This window comes from Bufo gargarizans, chromosome 4 (assembly GCF_014858855.1).
Source record: "Bufo gargarizans isolate SCDJY-AF-19 chromosome 4, ASM1485885v1, whole genome shotgun sequence".
Taxonomy (NCBI): Eukaryota; Metazoa; Chordata; class Amphibia; order Anura; family Bufonidae; genus Bufo; species Bufo gargarizans.
Window position 1 is genome coordinate 350,257,537 of NC_058083.1, and position 22,563 is coordinate 350,280,099.

Below are 22,563 nucleotides of genomic sequence, written 5' to 3' on the forward strand. Positions count from 1 at the left end.
TTCAGATTTTGGACTGTTCTATAGAGGCCAGGACATTCTGTTTCGCAAAATGCAGAACCAATGAGGCCGTTATTCGTGTTTTGCAGATCCATAATTTGTGAATCACAAAACATGCTACGGTCATGTGCATGAGCCCTTATTCACAAGTCGCTGTTTTGTTTAGAGATTTCCATCATTGATTTTGAGCCAAAACCAGGTTCGGCTCTAAACACAGAACAGGTGTCTATCTTAGGAGGCTCCAATCCTGGTTTTTGCTCACAATCACTGATAGAAATGACTCTGCATTGGTAGAAGGAATCAGACCCTCAAAAGTCCCCTATTAAACTGGAGAATAATTTTTTTATTTATTTTTTGCTGTTAACCCTTGCTGTGTTACAGGAAAAATGTATTAAAATGGAAAATCTGCAAAAACATTTCACCTCCATTTTCTTTTAGCTCATGTAGAAAATGCAGGATGTCGTTTTTAAAATTGGTCCTTACCCTTTTGAGCCCCAAAGGATTTTTCATTTTTGTGTTTTCATTATTTCACTCCCTGACTATGAGTCATAACACCAGGGTGGATAAAAATCTATGATTTAAATCCGATTTTTTTTTTAAAATATAAAATGCTTTTTGAGGAAAATATATTACCATCCAAAGGTTATTCAATCATGAAATAAAGATTCATTTTTTAATTATGTAGAATAAGGCTGTATATGTTTAATTTTTTGGGTAAATAAATTCCATTAATCCATTCACAATGGGAGGGAAGAAATGCAAATGAGCTCTTAACAAGCTTTGCCTCTAATGCCACCAGATGTAAGGCAGCTATCCTATAAGTCAATATTCAGCTCTTAAAATAAGCCTTGAGACATGACTTGGATATTAAATAAGCCAGCACCTCATCTGCAGACAGCTGTTTCGGGGTGATTTCCCCTCATCAGTGCAGAGCAGAGAGTACTGGCTTAACTGGGTAAAGTGCACTGATTAAGGTGCTCTCTCCCTAAGGAGAGTTAGTTTCCCCCTTTGTCCATTCACAATGTCATGCTCTTCCAGAGGTTTTTGTAAGATTATTGGGCAGTTTCTCTGCCTACAAGATATTATCACAGATGCTTGGTTTACTTTTGCAGTTCTCAAAACTGAATTTGACTCAGCAGAGATCACATGCCTCTCCTTTACAGCAAAAATGTTATAACATGAACAGAGTTGAGAAAAAGACCTTAATACTAACTTCTACAAACCTATGAATACAGAATCAACCTAATCAAACTAATATGAAAAGTTGTTATTCTAAAAATCTTCATCTACTTGCATATTATAAGTTATACCAGCAAGAAATAGTCTTTATGTAGAAAACTATGATTTAAATCAAGTTTGATTTAAATCAAATCTACCCTGCATAACACTTTTTATTTTTCCAGTTCACATAGCTGTATGCGAGCTTGCTTTTTGTGGACCATTTGTACTTTCTAATGGCACCAATTGTTGCATACAATGTAGTCGGAAGCTGGAAAAAAAAATTCCAAATGGGGTAAAATTGGAAAAAATGCTATTTCACCAGTTTTTATGGGTTTTGTTTTTACAGCGCTCCCTATGCAGTAAAACTGACCTGCCCCCTTCATTCCCTGGGTCAGTACAATTACACAGTTATTACTACGGATTAGCAAATTGACTTTAGATGAAAAATCCAAAATTGATTCGCAGAAAACTTCGTTAGAATACTGTACGGAGTGAGCATTAGAATATATTGGCTCCTAACAGCTGAAGTTATTACTTCGCAAAGTCTCACGAGACTTAGGGTAAGAACTTCAAAAATGAATTTCTACCATTAGAAACCTTTTCGCAAACCCCCTCCTTATTTGGTGTTAACTGTAATCGTATTGACCCCCAGAATAATGTCATTTTTAGTGCACACTGGACACCGTTTTATTAAAACACAAAAAAACTTTGCATTGTGAGATTTTTCAGTTACACCCAATAAATTTTTTTTTTTCTGTTTTCCAATATAAGACATGGTAATTTAAATGATGCCATTAAAATACAACTTATTTCTCAATAAGTAAGCCCTCATATGACTATATGAATGGAAAATTTTAAAAGCTATGGCTATTGGAATGTATTGAAGAAAACGCAAAAATGAAAATGGGCCTGGTTCTTTGAGGGGTTAATATCTATTTTATGAGGGATGGCTATATGTCTTAAAAGCAGAGAATAAAAAAAAAATTAAATTGAAACTTTAGAAATTTTGAAAATAGTTCTTGCACATTTCTCTAAATTTTTTATTTTATTTTTGTAAATGAAGGTAAAGCAAATCAACTCAAATTTACCATTAACAAGTGTCACAAAAAGACAATCTCTATAATAGCTTGGATAAGTAAAAGCATTCCAAAGTTATTACCACATAAAGAGACATGTCAGATTTACAGAATTAGGCTTTATCATCGGATTCTGGGTATGGTAATAGGAACACCTGTGGCTCCAGCGTTCACCACCCTATTTTTGTTTCTTTCGGAAGAGGAGATTAATTACTTTGTCAGTAACCCTTATATGCAATATTTGAGATTAGGGGCCCTAAACCCCGTGGATCCCCATGAAATGAACTGTGTGGGTGGTCGGAAATGTGCACGGCCGCTCCATTAATTTCTATGGAAGTTCTTGAAATAGCAGAGTACAGCACTCCACTATATCTGGAGCTCCCATACAAATGAACAGAATTGCCGTGCATTTCCAACCACTCGCTCAGTTCATTTCAGGAAGGGGTTCCACAGGGTTTGGGGCCCTTGTAATCGGTGGAGGTCCCAGCGGGAGGACCCCGTCCGATCTAATAATTAACAAATATCCTGTGGATAGGGGATAACTTAACCAGAATATCAAGACTGTGGCTCCACCCTATTTTTTGTCAGTAACCGTTATGTGCAATATTTGAGATTGGGGGCCCTAAACCCTGTGGATACGATCTGGCTGTGCAGCACTAAGATACAGACTTTGTTGATTGAAGGGTTCCTTTGTAGATGAGCCAACACAGAACTTGTTAGAGATGGAATACTCCTTTAAGGAGATGTACCAGTGAGAAAACCTATATCATCTTTTAAGCGCAGGACTAAGATACAGAATTTGTTGGCCGAGTGTTCCTTTGTGGAACGGCCAACACAGATTTGGTTAGAGGGTCTGATGCCTAGAGGAAACCACCATTGTGGACAGAGGCTATAGACACAAGATATTGGTTCAGAGTATTGTAGCCAAGTTGATTATGTGTACAGAGGCACTGGGACTGCTCAATCTTAATTAACAGAACAATCTCAGGTTCTTCTTGGTGTTGTTGTTATCCAACTATGAATTCAATGTAGTTCTTATACTGTAAGTGCTCTTTGTTTATTGTGTCTTCTTTGTATTTAAAACAAAGAGTAGAAACACTCCAAGACAATTCCACTTCAAATAAAGTATTATATAATCTGGTCTGACGTAGAGGTCTTAACAAAGTGCAGACTCAATAACTATGATATTTTTGAATTGTTCAGCGATGCAGTTCTTTTATTCTTACTGAGTACACAAAGTAAAGTGTTGGCTCATAGATGGACTTTCTCAATCTATGAGCTGCAATGTTACCATTGATACCATTGATTGATGCTGTCAACCTTTGAATAAATAATAGCTACATCTCACTAGACCAAATTCAGCTTTATGCTTTATTGTTCTTCCTATTGTATCTCTTCTGATACTGTTCGCTTCTTTTTGAATGTATCAAAGTCACTACACACTTTACAGAGCTCTGTGGTTCCGATGCCAGGCTTCAGCACCATAGCTTATTGGCCAGAGTGAAAGGAGTCACACACTGACAGATCTAATAGTGATAAACTAGGTCCTGGAAAACCCCTTTAAAGGGTTTGTCTCGTTTTAGGAGGAACCCAGGCAACACAAGAGGTCTACCAGCAATAAAGAAGTGATCATTATTTACTTGACAGATCCTGTGCCGCTGCTCTGGTTCTCCCAGCCGAGATCTGTTTAGCCGGCTATAGCGGTGACATTATGTTACCGCTGCAGCCAATCACGGTTCTCTTTACAAACCACTGAGGCTGGTAATTGGCTGCAGTGTTCACATTGTTGTTGATATGACATCACAGCTACAGCCGGAAGAAGCAGAGTGGTGGTGCAGGATCCGTCAGATAAGTAATGAATTACAGGAGCATCCCGTGTTGTCCGACTTCAGGAGGAAACTGAGAAAATATTTAATATCAGTCTGTTAAATCAAAATACTAAATTGGTGAATAAATGTTACAATTCAGTGTAGAAGACACTCACATGTGATTAGATCTCCTTCCCCGATTTGTTTTCTTTCCTATTACAGGAGTTCCAAAATGTTCTGGATTGGTCAGTGGAAGTTGGTCTAGTGTCTGTTGAAACAAAATATACTAACATCAGTCTTAATTAGCATTTTTAGTGAATTTAAAGGGGTTTACCAGACTCCTGATATTGATGAACTATCCTCAGGCTCTGATCATTATAAAATATGTGATCATAAATATGTAAAGTCACCCCTCTAGGTCTAGGTAATATAATTAAAACAAGTTTATTAGAAGCAGAATAAAAGCAGACAAAAAAAAATAAAAATAAATATATAATGCACATAGCTACTATCACACTAGCATTTTTGCTGGATCCGGTTGTATTATTTTTAACATAGCCAAGATTGATTCGTCATGAACTCCATTGAAAGTCAATTGTGTCAGATAGCGTCAGAGTTAAATGGATCAGTCCCCATTGACTTGCATTGTTGGTCATGACTGTTCCGTTTTGCTCCGCATCCCATGACAGAAAGAAAACTGCAGCATGCTGCGGTTTGCTCTCTGGTATGAGAACACAACCATTTTGCAGCATTCAGTTTTGTTCAGTTACATTTTGTCCCCATTGACAACGAATGAGGACAAAACAGAAGCATTTTTCCGGTACTGAGACCCTATGATTGATCTCAATACCGGAAAATAGAAAGCTAGTGTGAAAGTAGCCTTAACAAAGTATAAAAACAGACAAAAGTTTGTGGACCATATATTGTTTTTTCAGATAACAGATGGATCTTCACAGCATGGTGATTTTAGTAAAAATTATTGGATGTTGATATTAACAACCATTAGGGGTGGGCGATATGGCCTAAAATCTATATTGCGATATAATTTTAAGCATGTGCGATATATATCGCGATATATTGTTTTCTATATTTGGGGGGGCGTGTTTAAACTTTTTTTTTTTTTTTTTTTTACTTTTTATTTAATAACTATTAGCCTCCTTAAGGGCTAGAACGTACTAGAACCCTTGTCATATTCACCCTAATAGAGCTCTATTAGGGTGAATAGGACTTTACACTCTCCCTGCTGCCCTGTGCACACAACAGCAGGGAGCCGAGTCCCCTCCCCTAAACGGTGACATCCACAGATCCCCCTCCCCTAAACGGTGCCATCCACAGATCCCCCTCCCCTAAACGGTGCCATCCACAGATCCCCCCTCCCCTAAACAGTGCCATCCACAGATCCCCCCCCTCCCCTAAATGGTGCCATCCACAGATCCCCCCCTCCCCTAAATGGTGCCATCCACAGATCCCCCCTCCCCTAAACGGTGCCATCCACATCCCCCCCTCCCCTAAACGGTGCCATCCACAGATCCCCCCTCCCCTAAACGGTGCCAGTCACAGATTTCCCCCCCCCCCCCTAAACGGTGCCATCCACAGATCCCCCCCTCTCTTCCGCTAAACTGTGCCATCCACAGATCCCCCCCTCCCCTAAACTGTGCCATCCACAGATCCCCCTCCCCTAAACGGAGCCATCCACAGATCCCCCCCTCCCCTAAACGGTGCCATCCACAGATCCCCCCCTCCCCTAAACGGTGCCATCCACAGATCCCCCCCTCCCCTAAACGGTGCCATCCACAGATCCCCCCCTCCCCTAAACGGAGCCATCCACAGATCCCCCCCTCCCCTAAACGGAGCCATCCACAGATCCCCCTCCTCCTCTAAACGGTGCCATCCACAGATCCCCCGCCATCCACAGACCCCCCCCTCCCCTAAACGGTGCCATCCACAGACCCCTCCCCCCCCCCCTCACTCTAAACAGTGCCATCCACAGATCCCCCGACGCTCACAGGAATACATTTAAAAACTAATCAGTAACTTTATTAATTGGTGATGTCTTTACTGTATACCTTACTAGGGCTTAGCTCCAGTAACAGCAGGCAGTGCGGGGGGCGGCGCTCACTCACTGACATCACGGGCCTGCGCCGCCTAGTGGGAGGAGCAGGCCCGTTACGTCAGTGAGTGAGCGCCGCCCGCCCGCACTGCCTGCTGTTACCGGAGCTAAGACCTAGTAAGGTATAAAGAGATCACCAATTAATAAAGTTACTTATTAGTTTTTAAATGTTCTACTGTCAGCGGCGTGGCCTTGTATATTCTAACCCCCAGGCAAGCGTCCCTGTCACCATGGGAACGCCTGGGGGTTAGAAAATACCATCGGATTTGAGTTTTCACGCGCTCACTGAGATTGTGAAAACTCAATGATTTACTGTCAGTTCCTCCCCTCCTCTTTTCTCATTGGTTGTCAGCGGCAGCCGCGCACAGTGAGCTCAGGAGAAGATGGTGCGCGCAGAGAGCGCGATCATGGCGATATAGGCGATATGCTAAAAAGTCATATCGTGGCACAAATTTATATCGCATATCGCCTATATTGTCTACATCGCCCACCCCTAACAACCATGTTCAATTGTTGTTAAATATGTATCAAAAGTTCTTTTGTTCTTCCCAACCATGTTCCTTTGTTGCAATATATATGTTTGATATTCTTTTTGTAACTTTGCATTTAGCGTTGTAGAAGTTAAACATATTTCATATATATAATGCTGGCCTTGGATGCTGATACTTGTAATATAAACAATTGCTTGATTCTTTTATAATTTTAAGGTTTTTACTCACTGCATCCCCACTAAGGTGTTTTGACTAGAGTTATTTGAAAAAATATATATGGTCCGGTCCCACAAACGGTAGTCAGCATACTTTTAGATTTAAAGGTCATCATAATCACTTCTGTTTCAGGTAGCCGCTGAGCTCACCTAAGCTCTGGTGAATGATGCAGGCTCCCAGCAGCTTTCCAAGGACAGCGCCGTACATCATAAAGTGGCAGTACTTTGTACTGCAGCTTAGGCCCACTGACTTGAATGGGGCTGAGCTGCAACTAGGCCATGTGACCGATGTACAGCGATATCACTAGGAAGAAGATGTGGAGCTCAAGGCCTCCTCTTACAGCTGATCAGCAGGGGTCTGGGGTGTCGCAACACTGCAGATCTGATACTGATCCTCAGGATAAGTCATAAATATATTTTCCTGGATAACCCTTGAATTGTCTGTTTTTAGACTTATATATAAATATACACACAGTGGATATAAAAAGGATACACACCCCTATTAAAATGTCAGGTTTCTGTGATGTAAAAACCATTAGACAAAGATAAATAATTTCAGAACTTTTTCCACCTTTAGGCCTCTTTCACACTACCGTATGGATATTTCAATGTTTTGCGGTCCGTTTTTCTGTTTCCGTCGTGTTTCCGTTTCGGTTCCGTTTTTCCGTATGGCATATACAGGTCCTTCTAAAAAAATTAGCATATTGTGATAAAGTTCATTATTTTCTGTAATGTACTGATAAACATTAGACTTTCATATATTTTAGATTCATTACACACCAACTGAAGTAGTTCAAGCCTTTTATTGTTTTAATATTGATGATTTTGGCATACAGCTCATAAAACCCCCAAATTCCTATCTAAAAAAATTAGCATATCATGAAAAGGTTCTCTAAACGAGCTATTAACCTAATCATCTGAATCAACTAATTAACTCTAAACACCTGCAAAAGATTCCTGAGGCTTTCAAAAACTGCCAGCCTGGTTCATTACTCAAAACCGCAATCATGAGTAAGACTGCCGACCTGACTGCTGTCCAGAAGGCCATCATTAGGACCCTCAAGCAAGAGGGTAAGACACAGAAAGAAATTTCTGAACGATAGGCTGTTCCCAGAGTGCTGTATCAAGGCACCTCAGTGGGAAGTCTGTGGGAAGGAAAAAGTGTGGCAGAAAACGCTGCACAACTAGAAGAGGTGATCGGACCCTGAGGAAGATTGTGGAGAAGGACCGATTCCAGACCTTGGGGGACTTGCGGAAGCAGTGGACTGAGTCTGGAGTAGAAACATCCAGTGCCACCGTGTACAGGCGTGTGCAGGAAATGGGCTACAGGTGCCGCATTCCCCAGGTCAAGCCACTTTTGAACCAGAAACAGTACTTTTTTCAGATGAAAGCAAATTTTGCATGTCATTCGGAAATCAAGTTGCCAGAGCCTGGAGGAAGACTGGGGAGAGGGAAATGCCAAAATGCCTGAAGTCCAGTGTCAAGTACCCACAGTCAGCTGCTGGTGTTGGTCCACTGTGTTTTATCAAGGGCAGGGTCAATGCAGCTAGCTATCAGGAGATTTTGGAGCACTTCATGCTTCCATCTGCTGAAAAGCTTTATGGAGATGAAGATTTCATTTTTCAGCACGACCTGACACCTGCTCACAGTGCCACAACCACTGGTAAATGGTTTACTGACCATGGTATTACTGTGCTCAATTGGCCTGCCAACTCTCCTGACCTGAACCCCATAGAGAATCTGTGGGATATTGGGAAGAGAAAGTTGAGAGACGCAAGACCCAACACTCTGGATGAGCTTAAGGCCGCTATCGAAGCATCCTGGGCCTCCATAACACCTCAGCAGTGCCACAGGCTGATTGCCTCCATGCCACGCCGCATTGAAGCAGTAATTTCTGCAAAAGGATTCCCGACCAAGTATTGAGTGCATAACTGAACATAATTATTTGAAGGTTGACTTTTTTTTTAATTAAAAACACTTTTCTTTTATTGGTCGGATGAAATATGCAAATTTTTTTAGATAGGAATTTGGGGTTTTCATGAGCTGTATGCCAAAATCATCAATATTAAAACAATAAACGGCTTGAACTACTTCAGTTGGTGTGTAATGAATCTAAAATATATGAAAGTCTAATGTTTATCAGTACATTACAGAAAATAATAAACTTTATCACAATATGCAAATTTTTTTAGAAGGACCTGTACAGTCCCTGACAAAAGTATTTTCCGTATGGCATATACAGTCCCTGACAAAAGCCCTCCCAAATGATGTTTAAAGAGGACCTTTCACTAGTTTAAAAACTAAAAACTAACTATATCAGTGGGCAGAGCGACGCCCAGGGGTCCCCCTGCACTTACTAGTTTGTCTGGGCGCCGCTCCGTTCGCCCGGTATAGGCTCCGGTGTCTGCAGCTCCCTCTGTTGTACTGGGCGGAGTTTTTGTATTAGGGTTGTCCCTTGCTGCAGCGCTGGCCAATCGCAGAGCACAGCTCATAGCCTGGGAGTCCCAGGCTATGAGCTGTGCGCTGCGATTGGCCAGCGCACAGAGCGGCGAACGGAGCGGCGCCCAGACATACTAGTAAGTGCAGGGGGACCCCTGGGCGCCGCTCTGCCCACTGATATAGTTAGTTTTTAATTTTTAAACTAGTGAAAGGTCCTCTTTAATGCACTGAAATAAATTAGTTTCACTGAAAAAAGATTTATCATTTAATCAAGACAGAAAGGTAAAATTTTGGCAAGACAAAAGTTTTGTCGCCTATACAGAAATTGTATAGAAACGACTTTACTGCAAATCCAAAAATATGTCAGTAAATTAAGTAGTGGTGCTATGAGATCCAAATTTAATATCTTGTATGACTTCCATGAGCTTGAAGGACAGCATCCATGCGGTTTGGCAAGGATTCATACAATTTATTGATGAAGTCATCAGGAATAGCAAAGAAAACAGTCTTGCATGCCTCCCAGAGTTCATCAATATTCTTTGGCTTCGTCTTCCATGCTTCCTCTTTCATCCTACACCACATATGCTCAATGATGTTCATGTCTGGTGACTGGGCTGGCCAATCCTGGAGCATCTTGATCTTCTTTGCCTTAAGGAACTTTGATGTGGAGATGGAAGTATGCGATGGAGCATCATCCTGCTGCAGAATTTGGCCTTTTTATGGTTGGGAATATAAGAGGTAGTTAAGATTTCTTGGTATTTTAGATTATTGATGTTGCCTAATACCCTGCAGATCCCTCGCACACCCCCATACTGGATGTAACACCAGACCATGATTTTGCCTCCACCAAACTTCACTGTTTCCTGGGTAAATCTCGGCTCCATGCAGGTTCCAGTAGGTCTCCTGCAATATTTGCGGCGACTGTGGTGTAATTCAACAGAAGATTCATCTGAAAAATCCACCTTCTGACACTTTTCCAGCATCCATCCTTTTAGCAGGCTGTGGCCCTAGGCAAATGCCACACGGTTTTTCAATTGTCTTTTGTTTAGTGATGGCTTATGGGCACTGATTCGACCATGGAGGCCATTTCGAGACAGAATCCGACAAACTGTTCTGGTTGACACAGGGACTTCAGGTGACCAGGTCTCGTGGAGCTCTGCTGCAGTGGAAAATGGGCTGGCCTTGGATTTTCGAGCCAACAAACGGTCCTCTCGAGCAGTTCTCTTGCGGGGTCGGCCTGACCTGGCCTTGTCCAAAACGTCTCCAGTCTCTTCAAATCTTTTTTTTATCCTCTGAACTTGACGCTGAGACACATTGAAGGTGTCTGCCACATGGTCTTCAGCCTCTTGATAATCAACACTTTAGTCTCCGGGTGAATCTTAGGCATGTTTGCAGAGGTCTAGTTGCAGTTGATGTCAAGGTCTAGTGTTAGGCTACTTTCATATTAGCGTTCGGGGCTCCACTTGTGAGTTCCGTTTAAAGGCTCTCACAAGGGGCCCCGAACGCATTCGTCCAGCCCTAATGCATTCTGAGTGGATGTGGATCCGCTCAGAATGCATCAGTCTGGCAGCGTTTGGCCTCCTCTCCGCTCAGCAGGCGGACACCTGCAGCTTGCAGCGTTCGGGTGTCCGCCTGGCCGTGCGGAGGCAAACGTATCCGTCCAGACTCACAATGTAAGTCAATGGGGACAGATCCGTTTGAATTTGACACTATATGGCTCAATTTTCAAACGGATCCGTCCCCCATTGACTTTCAATGTAAAGTCTGGACGGATCCGTCTGACTAACTTTCACACTTAGAATTTTTTCTACAATATAATGCAGACGGATCCGTTCTGAACGGATCCCATTGTCTGCATTATATGAGTGGATCCGTCTGGGCAGACCCCAGACGGATCCGCTCTGAACGCAAGTGTGAAAGTAGCCTTACTGGGGTTCTTTTTATACACACCTGAGACCTAATTGATCCATTATTAGTCACAGGTGAGGCTCATATGACAAGGCGACAACACTTATGTCTTGGCAAAAATTGACTCAATGGGCTTTACAAAGCTGTGAATATTAGAATACTTTTTGTCAGTTTTGTTTTGCACTGAAACATTATTACAAAAGCTGTTGGGATTAAAATGACCCATTCTTGTAACAAAATCTTGATTAGAAATATATTTTAGCGACACTTCAGGTCAATTTGTACACAAGCGACAAGACTTTTGTCAGGGACTGTACAGTATAAAGTAATTACATAGAACAAATTGGGGTTCCCTCTAGCTCAACTAAGGCCCCAGTTCCAGCTAAAGAAAAACAGCCCAAAGCATGATGCTGCCACCACCATGCTTCACTGTGGTTATGGTGTTCTTTTGGTGACGTGCAGTGTTGTTTTTCCGCCAAACATATCTTTTGGAATTATGGCCAAAAAGTTCAACCTTGGTTTCATTAGACCATAACATCTTTTCTCACATGCTTTTGGGAGACTTCAGATGTGTTTTTGCAAAATGGCTTGGATGTTTTAATTTGTAAGAAAAGGCTTTCGTCTTGCCACTCTACCCCATAGCCCAGACATATGAAGAATATGGGAGATTGTTGTCACATGTACCACACAGCCAGTACTTGCCAGATACTCCTGCAGCTCCTTTAATGTTGCTGTAGGCCTCTTGGTAGCCTCCCAGACCAGTTTTCTTCACGTCTTTTCATCAATTTTGGAGGGATTTTCTCCACTTGATAAAGTCTGTCTTCACTGTGTTCCATGGTATATCTAATGCCTTGGAAATTCTTTTGTACCCTTCTCCTGACTGATACATTTTAACAATGAGATCCCTCTGATGCTTTGGAGGCTCTCTGTGGACCATGGCTTTTGCTGTGGGATGCGACTAAGAAAATTTCAGGAAAGACCAACTAGAGCAGCTGAACTTTATTTGGGGTTAATCAGAGGCACTGTAAATGGTGACAGGTGTATGCTGACACCTATTTAACATGATTTTGAATGTGATTGCTTAATTCTAAATACAGCTACATTCCCAGTTATGCAACTACATTATTTTAGTTTTTTTTTAGTTTTCTTACCTCCACCTAAAAGATTTCAATTTTTCAATTGAGTGGTACAGTTTATAGGTCACATTAAAAGGTGGAAAAAGTTCTGAAATGATTTATCTTTGTCTCATTTTTTTTACATCACAGAAACCTGACATTTTAACAGGGGTGTGTAGACTTTGTATATCCACTGTGTGTGTATATATATATATATATATATATATATATCCACTGTGTGTGTGTGTGTGTGTGTGTGTGTGTGTGTGTGTGTGTGTGTGTGTGTGTGTGTGTGTGTGTGTGTGTGTGTATATATATATATATATATATATATATATATATTTAAAATATTTTTTGTTTGCCTTTATTCTGCTTGTAATAAACCGCCTAGAGTGGTGACTATGCATATTTATGCTTCCTTGACTTTTTCAGCAATGTGTGCACTCAGAGCATGTTTTCACCACTTGGCCAAATAGGTGATCCACTGTCTTTGAATCCAGGATATAAAATATGTGATACTTTACCGATCTCCTACCACTCCCTCTCCACCACTTCCAAGTCCCTACTGCAAGGCATGACAGGTCAGCCAATCACTACCCACAACTATGATCTGCCTCAGCAGTTGGTTCAGTGAGTGGTAATTTCTCCTATGTTCAGAAGGACCAGGAAGTAAAGACCAGTGGAGAGACTCTGAAGAACCAATATAACATTCACTAGTCATTTTATTATAACAGTATAATGGAACATAGCACACTTACTGTCAGCGCTGATCGCTGCAGCCTCATTAACCTATCTCTTCCCTGGGTTTACTGAGATGTGCAGAACTGGCAGCAATCCAGATGGGCAGGGATAGGTCAAACACTGTTAGGGCAGGCGCAGAGAGACAGGGGCTGGGATAGGGAGATAGACAGGCTGAGAAATCAGACTTGTTTTAAACACAGCTATCTTCCGTGGAGATGAGCAAATCAATTTGTGCAAATTGATTTGTCTCTTCAAGAAGAGTTCCTCACTTGCTGCTTATTGACAGGGCCAGACATTTTGCCTGGCACTGACAATCTCGAGCTTGTGCTGCTGCCACAAGCAGGGAAAGGGAGGGCAATGAACAGAGATTCTACAGATTTCATTGGGTGTACTGGTAACTGTATACATACCTATCCGTTGAGCTCCCCCTAGTGGTGGCTGTAGATAACCAGTTACCGTATTTTTCGTCCTATAAGACGCACTCCCCCCCCCCCTTCCCCCAAAAAAGTGGGGGTAAAATAGCAGTGCGTCTTATGGGGCGAATGCTGCTGATTTTGAAGAATTTTCAATGATACACCCGCCGCGATGCCGCGGCGGGTGTATCAGCTGTGAGGGAGGAGGGGTTGGGGGCTGGCATCTGCTTTTATAATGACAGCGGGGCCCGTGCAGTGACTGTATTCTACTACACGGGCCCCGCTCACTGTATAATCGTATCTGTAATAGTTAATTATGTATATAATTGCATAATCAGCGCCTGTATTTCTTACAACTACAAGCGCTCGGTAGGTAGCAGAGAGGAGGGATGAGGCAGGCCGGGAGGACGGGCGCTGGCAGCGTGAGTCACCACGTCACGCGCCAGCGCCGCCCACTTTCTGAATGAAGCAGGCGGCGTGGGCACATGACGTAGTGACTCACGCTGCCAGTGCCCATCCTCCCGGCCTGCCTCATCCCTCCTCTTTGCTACCTACCGAGCGCTTGTAGTTGTAAGAAATACAGGCGCTGATTATGCAATTATATACATAATTAACTATTACAGATACGATTATACAGTGATCGGGGCCCGTGTAGTAGAATACAGTCACTGCACGGGCCCCGCTGTCATTATAAAAGCAGATGCGACCCCCACCCCCTGTATTGAGGGTCATTCACTACAAGGACACTGTTATAGAGGGGATCTGTGGATGACACATAGCATAAGATGCTATATATGTGTCATCCACAGATCCCCCCCCCATAACTGTCATACACAGTTCCCCATAACAGTGCCATCCAGAGACCCCAATAAGTGCCACCCACAGATCAGCCATAAGTATCACCCACAGATCCCCCATAAGTGTCACCTACAGATCCCCTATAACAGTGCGTCACCCATAGATCCCTATAACAATGCGTCACCCACAGATTCCCCATAAAGCACACCTTTTGGTTCAAAATATTTTTTTTCTTATTTTCCTCCTCAAAAACCTAGGTGCGTCTTATGGAGCGAAAAATAAGGTATGTCATATGGTCGGAAGCAGAGGATTTATCCCAACAGTATGGGAGAAATTTATCAATGTATTTAACTCTTTTTACCCTGGGCCATTTTCTATTTCAGTTATTTACTCCCTGCCTACTCAGGGAGTATTTTTCCATTCACATAGCCATATGAGGACATGCTTTTTGTGAGACAAGTTGTACTTTCTAATAGCACTATTAACTCTTGCATACAGTGTAGTGAGAAGCTGGAAAAAAATTCTAGATGGGGTAAAAACGAAAAAATGCAATTTCACCAGTTTTATGGGTTTCATTCCCTATGCATTAAAAAATGACCTGTGCTCTTCATTCTCAAGGTCACTATAATAACAACGATACCACACTTGTATATTTCTTTGTTGTGTTTTAATACTTAACTCCTTAAGGACCAGGCAATTTTTTGCAAATCTGACCAGTGTCACTTTATGTGGTAATAACTTTAAAACGCTTTGACTTATCCAGGCCATTCTGGGATTGTGTTTTTTCGTCACATATTGTACTTCATGACACTGGTAAAATGGAGTCATAAAAATTCATTTTTATTTATAAAAAAAAAATACCAAATTTGCCAAAAATTAGCAAATTTCCAAGTTGCAATTTCTCTACTTCTATAATACATAGTAATACCTACAAACATAGTTATTACTTTACATCCCCCATATGTCTACTTCATGTTTGGATCATTTTGGGAATTACATTTTATGTTTTGGGGATGTTACAAGGCTTAGAAGTTTAGAAGCAAATCTTGAAATATTTCTGAAAATTTAAAAAAACCACTTTTCAAGGACCAGTTCAGATCTGAAGTCACTTTGTGAGGCTTACATAATAGAAACTACTCAAAAATGACCCCATTCTAGAAACTACACCCCATAAGGTATTCAAAACTGATTTTACTAACTTTGTTAACCCTTTAGGTGTTCCTCAAGAATTAATGGAAAATAGAGATACAATGTCACTTTTTTGGCAGATTTTCTATTTATATAATTTTTTTCCAGTTACAAAGCAAGGGTTAACAGCCAAACAAAACTCAATAATTATGGCTCTGATTCTGAAGTTCACAGAAACACCCCATATGTGGTCGTAAACCGCTGTACGGGCACATGGCAGGGCGCAGAAGGAAAGGAATGCCATACGGTTTTTGGAAGGCAGATTTTGCTGGACTGTTTTTTTTACACCATGTCCCATTTGAAGCCCCACTGATGCAGCCCTAGAGTAGAAACTCCAAAAATGTGACCCCATTTTAGAAACTACGGGATAGGGTGGCAGTTTTGTTGGTACTAGTTTAGGGTACATATGATTTTTGGTGGCTATATATTAAACTTTTTGTGAGGCAAGGTAACAAGAAATAGCTGTTTTGGCACCGTTTTTATTTTTGGTATTTATAACATTCATCTGACAGGTTAGATCATAGAAACATAGAATGTGTCGGCAGATAAGAACCATTTGGCCCATCTAGTCTGCCCAATATACTGAATACTATGGATAGCCCCTGGCCCTATCTTATATAAAGGATGGCCTTATGCCTATCCCATGCATGCTTAAACTCCTCCACTGTATTTGCAGCTACCAAGTCTGCAGGAAGGCTATTCCATGCATCCACTACTCTCTCAGTAAAGTAATACTTCCTGATATTCCTGATCATGTGACATTTTTATAGGCCAGGTTGTCACAGATGCGGCGATACCTAATATGTATACTTTTTTTTATTTATTTAAGTTTTACACAATGATATCATTTTTGAAAAAAAGAAAATCATGTTTTAGTGTCTCCATATTCTGACAGCCATAGTTTATTCAGATTTTGGGCGATTAACTTAGGTAGGGTCTCATTTTTGGCGGGATGAGATGACAGTTTAATTGGCACTATTTTGGGGTGCATATGTCTTTTTGATACCTTGCTATTACACTTTTTTGTGATGTAAGGTGACAAAAAATGGTTTATATAGCACAATTTTTATTTTTTACAGTGCTCATCTGAGAGGTCAGGGTCATGTGATATTTTTATAGAGCCGGTCGATACGGACGCGGCGATACCTAATGGGTATACTTTTTTTATTTATTTAAGTTTTACACAATAACAGCTTTAAAAAAATAAATAAAAATGATGTTTTAGTGTCTCCATATTCTGAGCCATAGTTATTTTTTTTTTTTGGGGGCGATTGTCTCAGGTAGGGGCTAATTTTTTGTGGGATGAGGTGACTGTTAGATTGCTACTATTTTGATAGGCATACGCCTTTTTGATCGTTTGCTGTTGTACTTTTTGTGATGTAAGGTGACAAAGAAATTGTTTATTTAGCACAGTTTTTATTTTTTTCGGTGTTCATCTGAGGTGTTAGGTTATGTGATATGTTTATAGAGCCGGTCAATAAAGATGTGGCGATACCTAATATGTATACTTTTTTTTTTATTTATGTTTTATTTTTAAAAAAATCACTTTATTTGGGGAAAATGATGTTTTTGTTTATTTATACTTGAAACTTTACTTGAATTTTTTTGGGGGGAAAACTTTCTTTTTTCAATTTTTTTTTTCACTTTCTTTTTTGTCCCACTTTTGGGGGTCTAATCCTTTACAATGGATTCCAATACTTCTGTATTGGAATGCATTGGCTGTATGAGTAATACAGTGAGTATTACTCATACAGCTTCCGGTTTGTGAGATCCAGGGGGCTGGATTTCACAGACTCGTCACAGGAAGGCAGCGCTGATGCCTAAGGAAGGCATTGCGCTGCCTTAAATGCCATCGGGTCCTCCCCACAGCTCCACGGGGGATCCGAAGGCACCGCCGCAACCTGCAAAAGCTTCAAACTGCAGGTCTGAATTGACCCCCCACGCATTGACCCAAGGTGCCTGCTGGGCGGCGGTGATCGGAAATGCACAAGACGTACCGGTACGTCATGTGTCCTTAAGTACCGGGACAACATGCCGTACCGGTACTTCATGTGTCCGGAAGAGGTTATAAAAATAAAATAACTTTGGGAAAAAATATTTTTTTCTTTGCATCACCATATTCTGGCCTCCATACCTATTTTATTTTTAAGTCTATAGAGCTGTGTGAGGGCTCATTTTTGTATGAAAACTTGTAATTTTCATCGAAATGTGTATGACTTTTTAATCACATTTAATTACATTTTTTTGGGGTTGTGACATGCATGATATGCAGCTAGGTGTGGACAAGAGAGGGAAGAGATTGAGCCCAGTGATAACTGTGGGGTGTGGATAAGTTGCTGGGAGTTAATGGTGTGTATGTTTCTGTATGTATGAAAGGGAAGAATGTAATAAGAAGAATGAAAGCTCTTCAGCTGATAAAGTCAGAAACTGAGCAAAAGTAGGAGAAGACTAGGTTAAGCATTTTGCTGCCTTTGTGTGTGGCAGAGGAAATGCGTTCTGAGAACAGCCACTTGCAGGGTGGAAGAATTGATTGTGTGGACCTGCAAAAATTGTAATGTAAGTGAATGTATACATACTCCTCCACCATGCCTGTGGTCATGTCTGGGAGTATGGGAAAAGTGTAGCCCACCATAAGACAGAGCAGCATGGGAAGCGGTGTCAGAATGTTGAAGCCACATTTCTGTGAGTGCCAGAATGTTGAGAAATTTTGAAAGGAAGAAGTCAAGACATAGGGCCAGATTTATCATGACTCTGACAGCTCACTCCACTTTCACATATGGCTAAAGTCAGTTTTAGCCAAGTCAGATTTATGATCGGCCCTTTAAGACTGTAATAAATGTGGTTTGACGGTAGCAGTTTATCCATCAGTAAGCAACTTTACAAAAGTCGCACATCTTTACGAAAAAGTTGCAAGTTTTTACGAAAAACTTGCATGTTCTATTAAAAAGTCTCATAAGATAAGCATGGTTCTCACTGGAGTGAAATTGCGCATTTTTTTGCGATTTTTTAAATAGCCCCAATGGTAAATCTGTCTAGAGATTCATTTACATAAGAAAACATGCCCACTTAAAAAAAAACTAAGTTTTTTGCGTTTGCAAGTTTTTTTTTGCGACTTTTTCACTCCATTATTCTGACTTGAGCTAATGATAAATCTGGCCCAAAGAGTTTCAGAAAGCATGGAATAGAAAGAGCATACGGTTGAACGATTTGCGAGCATGTCTCTTGTGTTTTACTATGGTAAAAGATGGGTCAGGGTGAAGGAAGTAAAAAGCGTATGCAAACTGTAAGAAAGGAGAGACTGATGTGGAAAGAAAGAATAAAAGGTGGAAGTTAAGGCGAAATTTGAAGGTAAAACACAGCAATGAAAAAAGAAGCAGGAAGCAAGGCGAAACAATACTGCAACATACCTGCGCTGTGAACAACTTTGTCTGTGTAAATCACATAGCATCCCTAGTATTTCCTGCCCTAACTGCCAGGCACTTAAACAAATATGTCATTTTGAATCATACCTACCCCTACACGAGTGCCTCCCCTTAGACTGTGTCTAGATTTATTGGGTGTAAGCTTAGATCTAGGGGTAATTTAGCTTATTAACGTATTAATCAATCAAACATAACACATGAGGAGAAATGCAATGTAGAGGTAAAGAAACAAAGCTAAAGACCTGGATGTGCCATAAAGTTCATTATGTATCATAGACATACACAGTACTAAGTACCATAAGATAACACTTGCAGGGAAGAGAGTGGGATCACCAGAGATGGTTATTATGTAGCAACTCACCATCCCCACCTCCTCAGGCAGAGTTCCATAGTCTCACTTCTCTTACCGTAAAGAATCCTCTTCTATGTACAAACCTTATTTCCCCCAGACACAGAGGATGTCCCCTTGTCACAGTCCTGGGGATAAATCCTGGGGATAAATAAATGATGGGATAGATCGCTGTACTGACCCCTGATATATTTATACATAGTAAATAAATCTCCCCTCAGTCTTCTTTTTTCTAAAGGGAATAACCCTAATTTTGATACTTAAAATTTTAAACGTGATGTTGTGACACAGCAGGAGAAATTATTGATCCCAAATCAGCCACACAGTAAAAACTTGGGATACATAACTTTATACTTACTTCACTCTCTGCAAAATGTCTCTCTCCCTTTAAGCAAAGTGAGGATCTTCTTAAAGTTTTTTCATCACCATCATCAAACACTATTGGTCAAAAATAATACCGTAATGTTAGTTGTGGCTTACTGATCAAGTTGATCAAAACAGACATTTCAACCAAAACAAAACAAAGGATAATTTTGGCCAGCCAATGACAGACCATTATCACTTGAAAACAAGTCAGCAGTGTTTAATATTTTCATACAATAGTTGTACAAAGATCTTTATTTCAAAGAAACTTCCCAGAAAGATCTGTATTACCCTATATGTTCTAAAATGTGTATGGTCTTGTCTGTGAAATGAACGTTTACCATATCTGTATTTGTTCAACCATCAACCAGCTTCTATCTAAAGATCCCTTTACATGGGACAATGTACCGGTAGATTGTAGGGAGGGAAGCATTCCTTCCCGACAATCTGCTGGTCGCTTGTGGAGGAGACCACTGCATTTACATGCAGCGATCTCCCCCAGAGTATGGGGAGGAGCGATCGCTAATGCCGTCGCTCTTCCCCATAACGACTCTGTTTCCCAGCAGCAGATCATGTTTACCCAGCACGATCTGCCACCAGGAAACTACAATTTTAGTGTTAGCACAAATGATCGAATTACCCAATGAACGAGGTGATTCTGGGCCAGTGTAAAAGGTCCGTAATGTGTATTTTTTAGGAACAAATACTTTTAATATCAGAATACTTAACCCCTTAAGGACCTTGCCATTTTTCACCTTGAGGACCAGGCCATTTTTTGCAAATCTAACATGTGTCACTTTATGTGGTGATAACTTTAAAACGCCTTTACTTATCCAAGCCATTCTGAGAATGTTTTTTTTGTCACATATTGACAGTGGTAAATTTGAGTCAAAATATTTCATTTTTATTTATAAAACAAATTAGCAATTTAAAAAAATTCCATTTCTCTGCTTTTAAAACAGATAAAACAGATACTAATACCTCCTAAAATAGTTATTACTTTACATTTCCCATATGTCTACTTCATGTTTGGATCACTTTGTAGAATGACATTTATTTTTTTCTTGGGGGGACGGGACGTTAGAAGGCTTAGAAGTTTAAAAGCAAATCTTAAAATTTTTCAGAAAATTTCCAAAACCCACATTTTTAAGGACCAGTTCAGGTCTGAAGTCACTTTGTGAGGCTTGCATAATAGAAACCACCTATAAATCCGGCTCCATTTTAGAAAATACACCCCTCAAGGTATTCAAAACTGATTTTACAAACTTCATTTTGTTCATTTTTTTAGGTGTTCCACAAAAATAAAAGGAAAATGGAGATGAAATTTCAAAAATTTACTTTTTGGGCAGATTTTCCATTTTAATACTTTTTTTTACAGTAATCAAGCAAGGGTTAACAGCCAAACAAAACTCAATATTTATTATCCTGATTCTGTAGTTTACAGAAACACCCCATACGTGGTCGTAAACTGCTGAACGGCCACACGGCAGGGAGCAGAAGGAAAGGAATGCCATATGGTTTTTGGAGGGCAGATTTCACTGGCATAATTTTAAGTTGCCATTTCACATTTAAAGATCCCCTGATGCACCCCTAGAGTAGAAACTCCCCCCAAAAAAAAACATTTGGGAAACTACGGGATAAGGTGGCAGTTTTGTTGGTACCATTTTAGGGTACATATGATTTTTGGTTGCTCTATATTACACTTTTTGTGAGGAAAGCTAACAAAAAATAACAGTTTGGGCACCATTTTTATTATTTGTTATTTACAATGTTCATCTGACAGGTTAGATCATGTGGTATTTTTATAGAGCAGGTTGTTACAACACAAAAAAAAATTTTTTTTAGTGTCTCCATATTCTGAAAGCCATAGTTTATTTTTTGGGCGACTGTCTTATGTAGGGGCAAAAATTTTTCAGTATTAGAGGACAGTTTGATTGGTACAATTTTAGGGTGCTCATGACTTTTTGATTGCTTGGTATTACACTTTTTGTGATGTAAGGTGACGAAAAATGGCTTTTGTGACACCGTTTTTATTTTTTTTATGGTGTTCACCTGAGGGGTTAGGTCATGTGGTATTAGTGTCTTCATATTCTCCATTATTTTGTGGGGGATTGTCTTAGGTAGGGTCTTATTTTTTGACCAGACGGAGTGGACCATGTGATATCTGTTACACACTCAAAAGGGGCTTTTCTTTTCTTAATATTTTTATTTATTGTTAAACACACACTATAGGACTTCAACATTACAGGGTCTGATCCCTGTTTCAATGCAGCACAATACATCTGGGAAGGGGGGGGGGGGGGGGAATTACCACAGGACGAGAATGCTCGTCCTGGGGCGCAAAGTACTGGCCATTTAGGACGAGCATTCTCATCCTGGGTCCTTAAGGTGTTAAGCAGATCATGATAACTTGAATATTGTTAAAAGTCCGCTGACTGATAAACCGGCAAATGTATTCTGCTGATCAAGCCTGGAAAGCTATACCTGAGCAATAAAATCCCTTGCAACATCACAATGATTATTATTAAAGAGGACCTTTCACCACTCCTGACTTGTCTGTTTTAATAGTTTCATGCATTCCCCATGTAATTACAATTAATCTATTCTTATGGCTCTATGATGTCCCATTCCTCTATTATTTCTACTAGAAGCTATGAATGAATTGCTATTAGCCTTCAGTAAGGTACAGAGGGGAGGTAACCAGTTGGGGGGCTGTACCTGCAAAGTCTGAAAATGGAAGCACTGGCTGGATAGAGTGAGTTCTGTGTACCCCCCCCCCCCCCTTCCCCACAACTTGTTACCACTGCTCTGTACCCTAACTGCAGACAGTTAGCAAATATTTCTAACTTATATAAATATAAAAATAATAGAGGAATGGCACAACATAGAGCCATAAGAGTAGATGCTCC

General features: G+C 40.6%; 1 protein-coding gene across 1 annotated transcript in view; it reads right to left on the bottom strand.

Annotated features, from left to right (window-relative positions):
- Positions 1-22,563, bottom strand: part of ARID4B (AT-rich interaction domain 4B) — a 387,064-nt gene that overhangs the window by 219,379 nt on the left and 145,122 nt on the right. Inside the window, exons 6-7 of the mRNA XM_044290640.1 lie at positions 19,650-19,729; positions 4,279-4,370 (exon numbers count right to left, since the gene is read on the bottom strand). Of these exons, the coding sequence (XP_044146575.1) occupies positions 4,279-4,370; positions 19,650-19,729 (172 nt within the window). The remainder of the gene's footprint in view (positions 1-4,278; positions 4,371-19,649; positions 19,730-22,563) is intronic.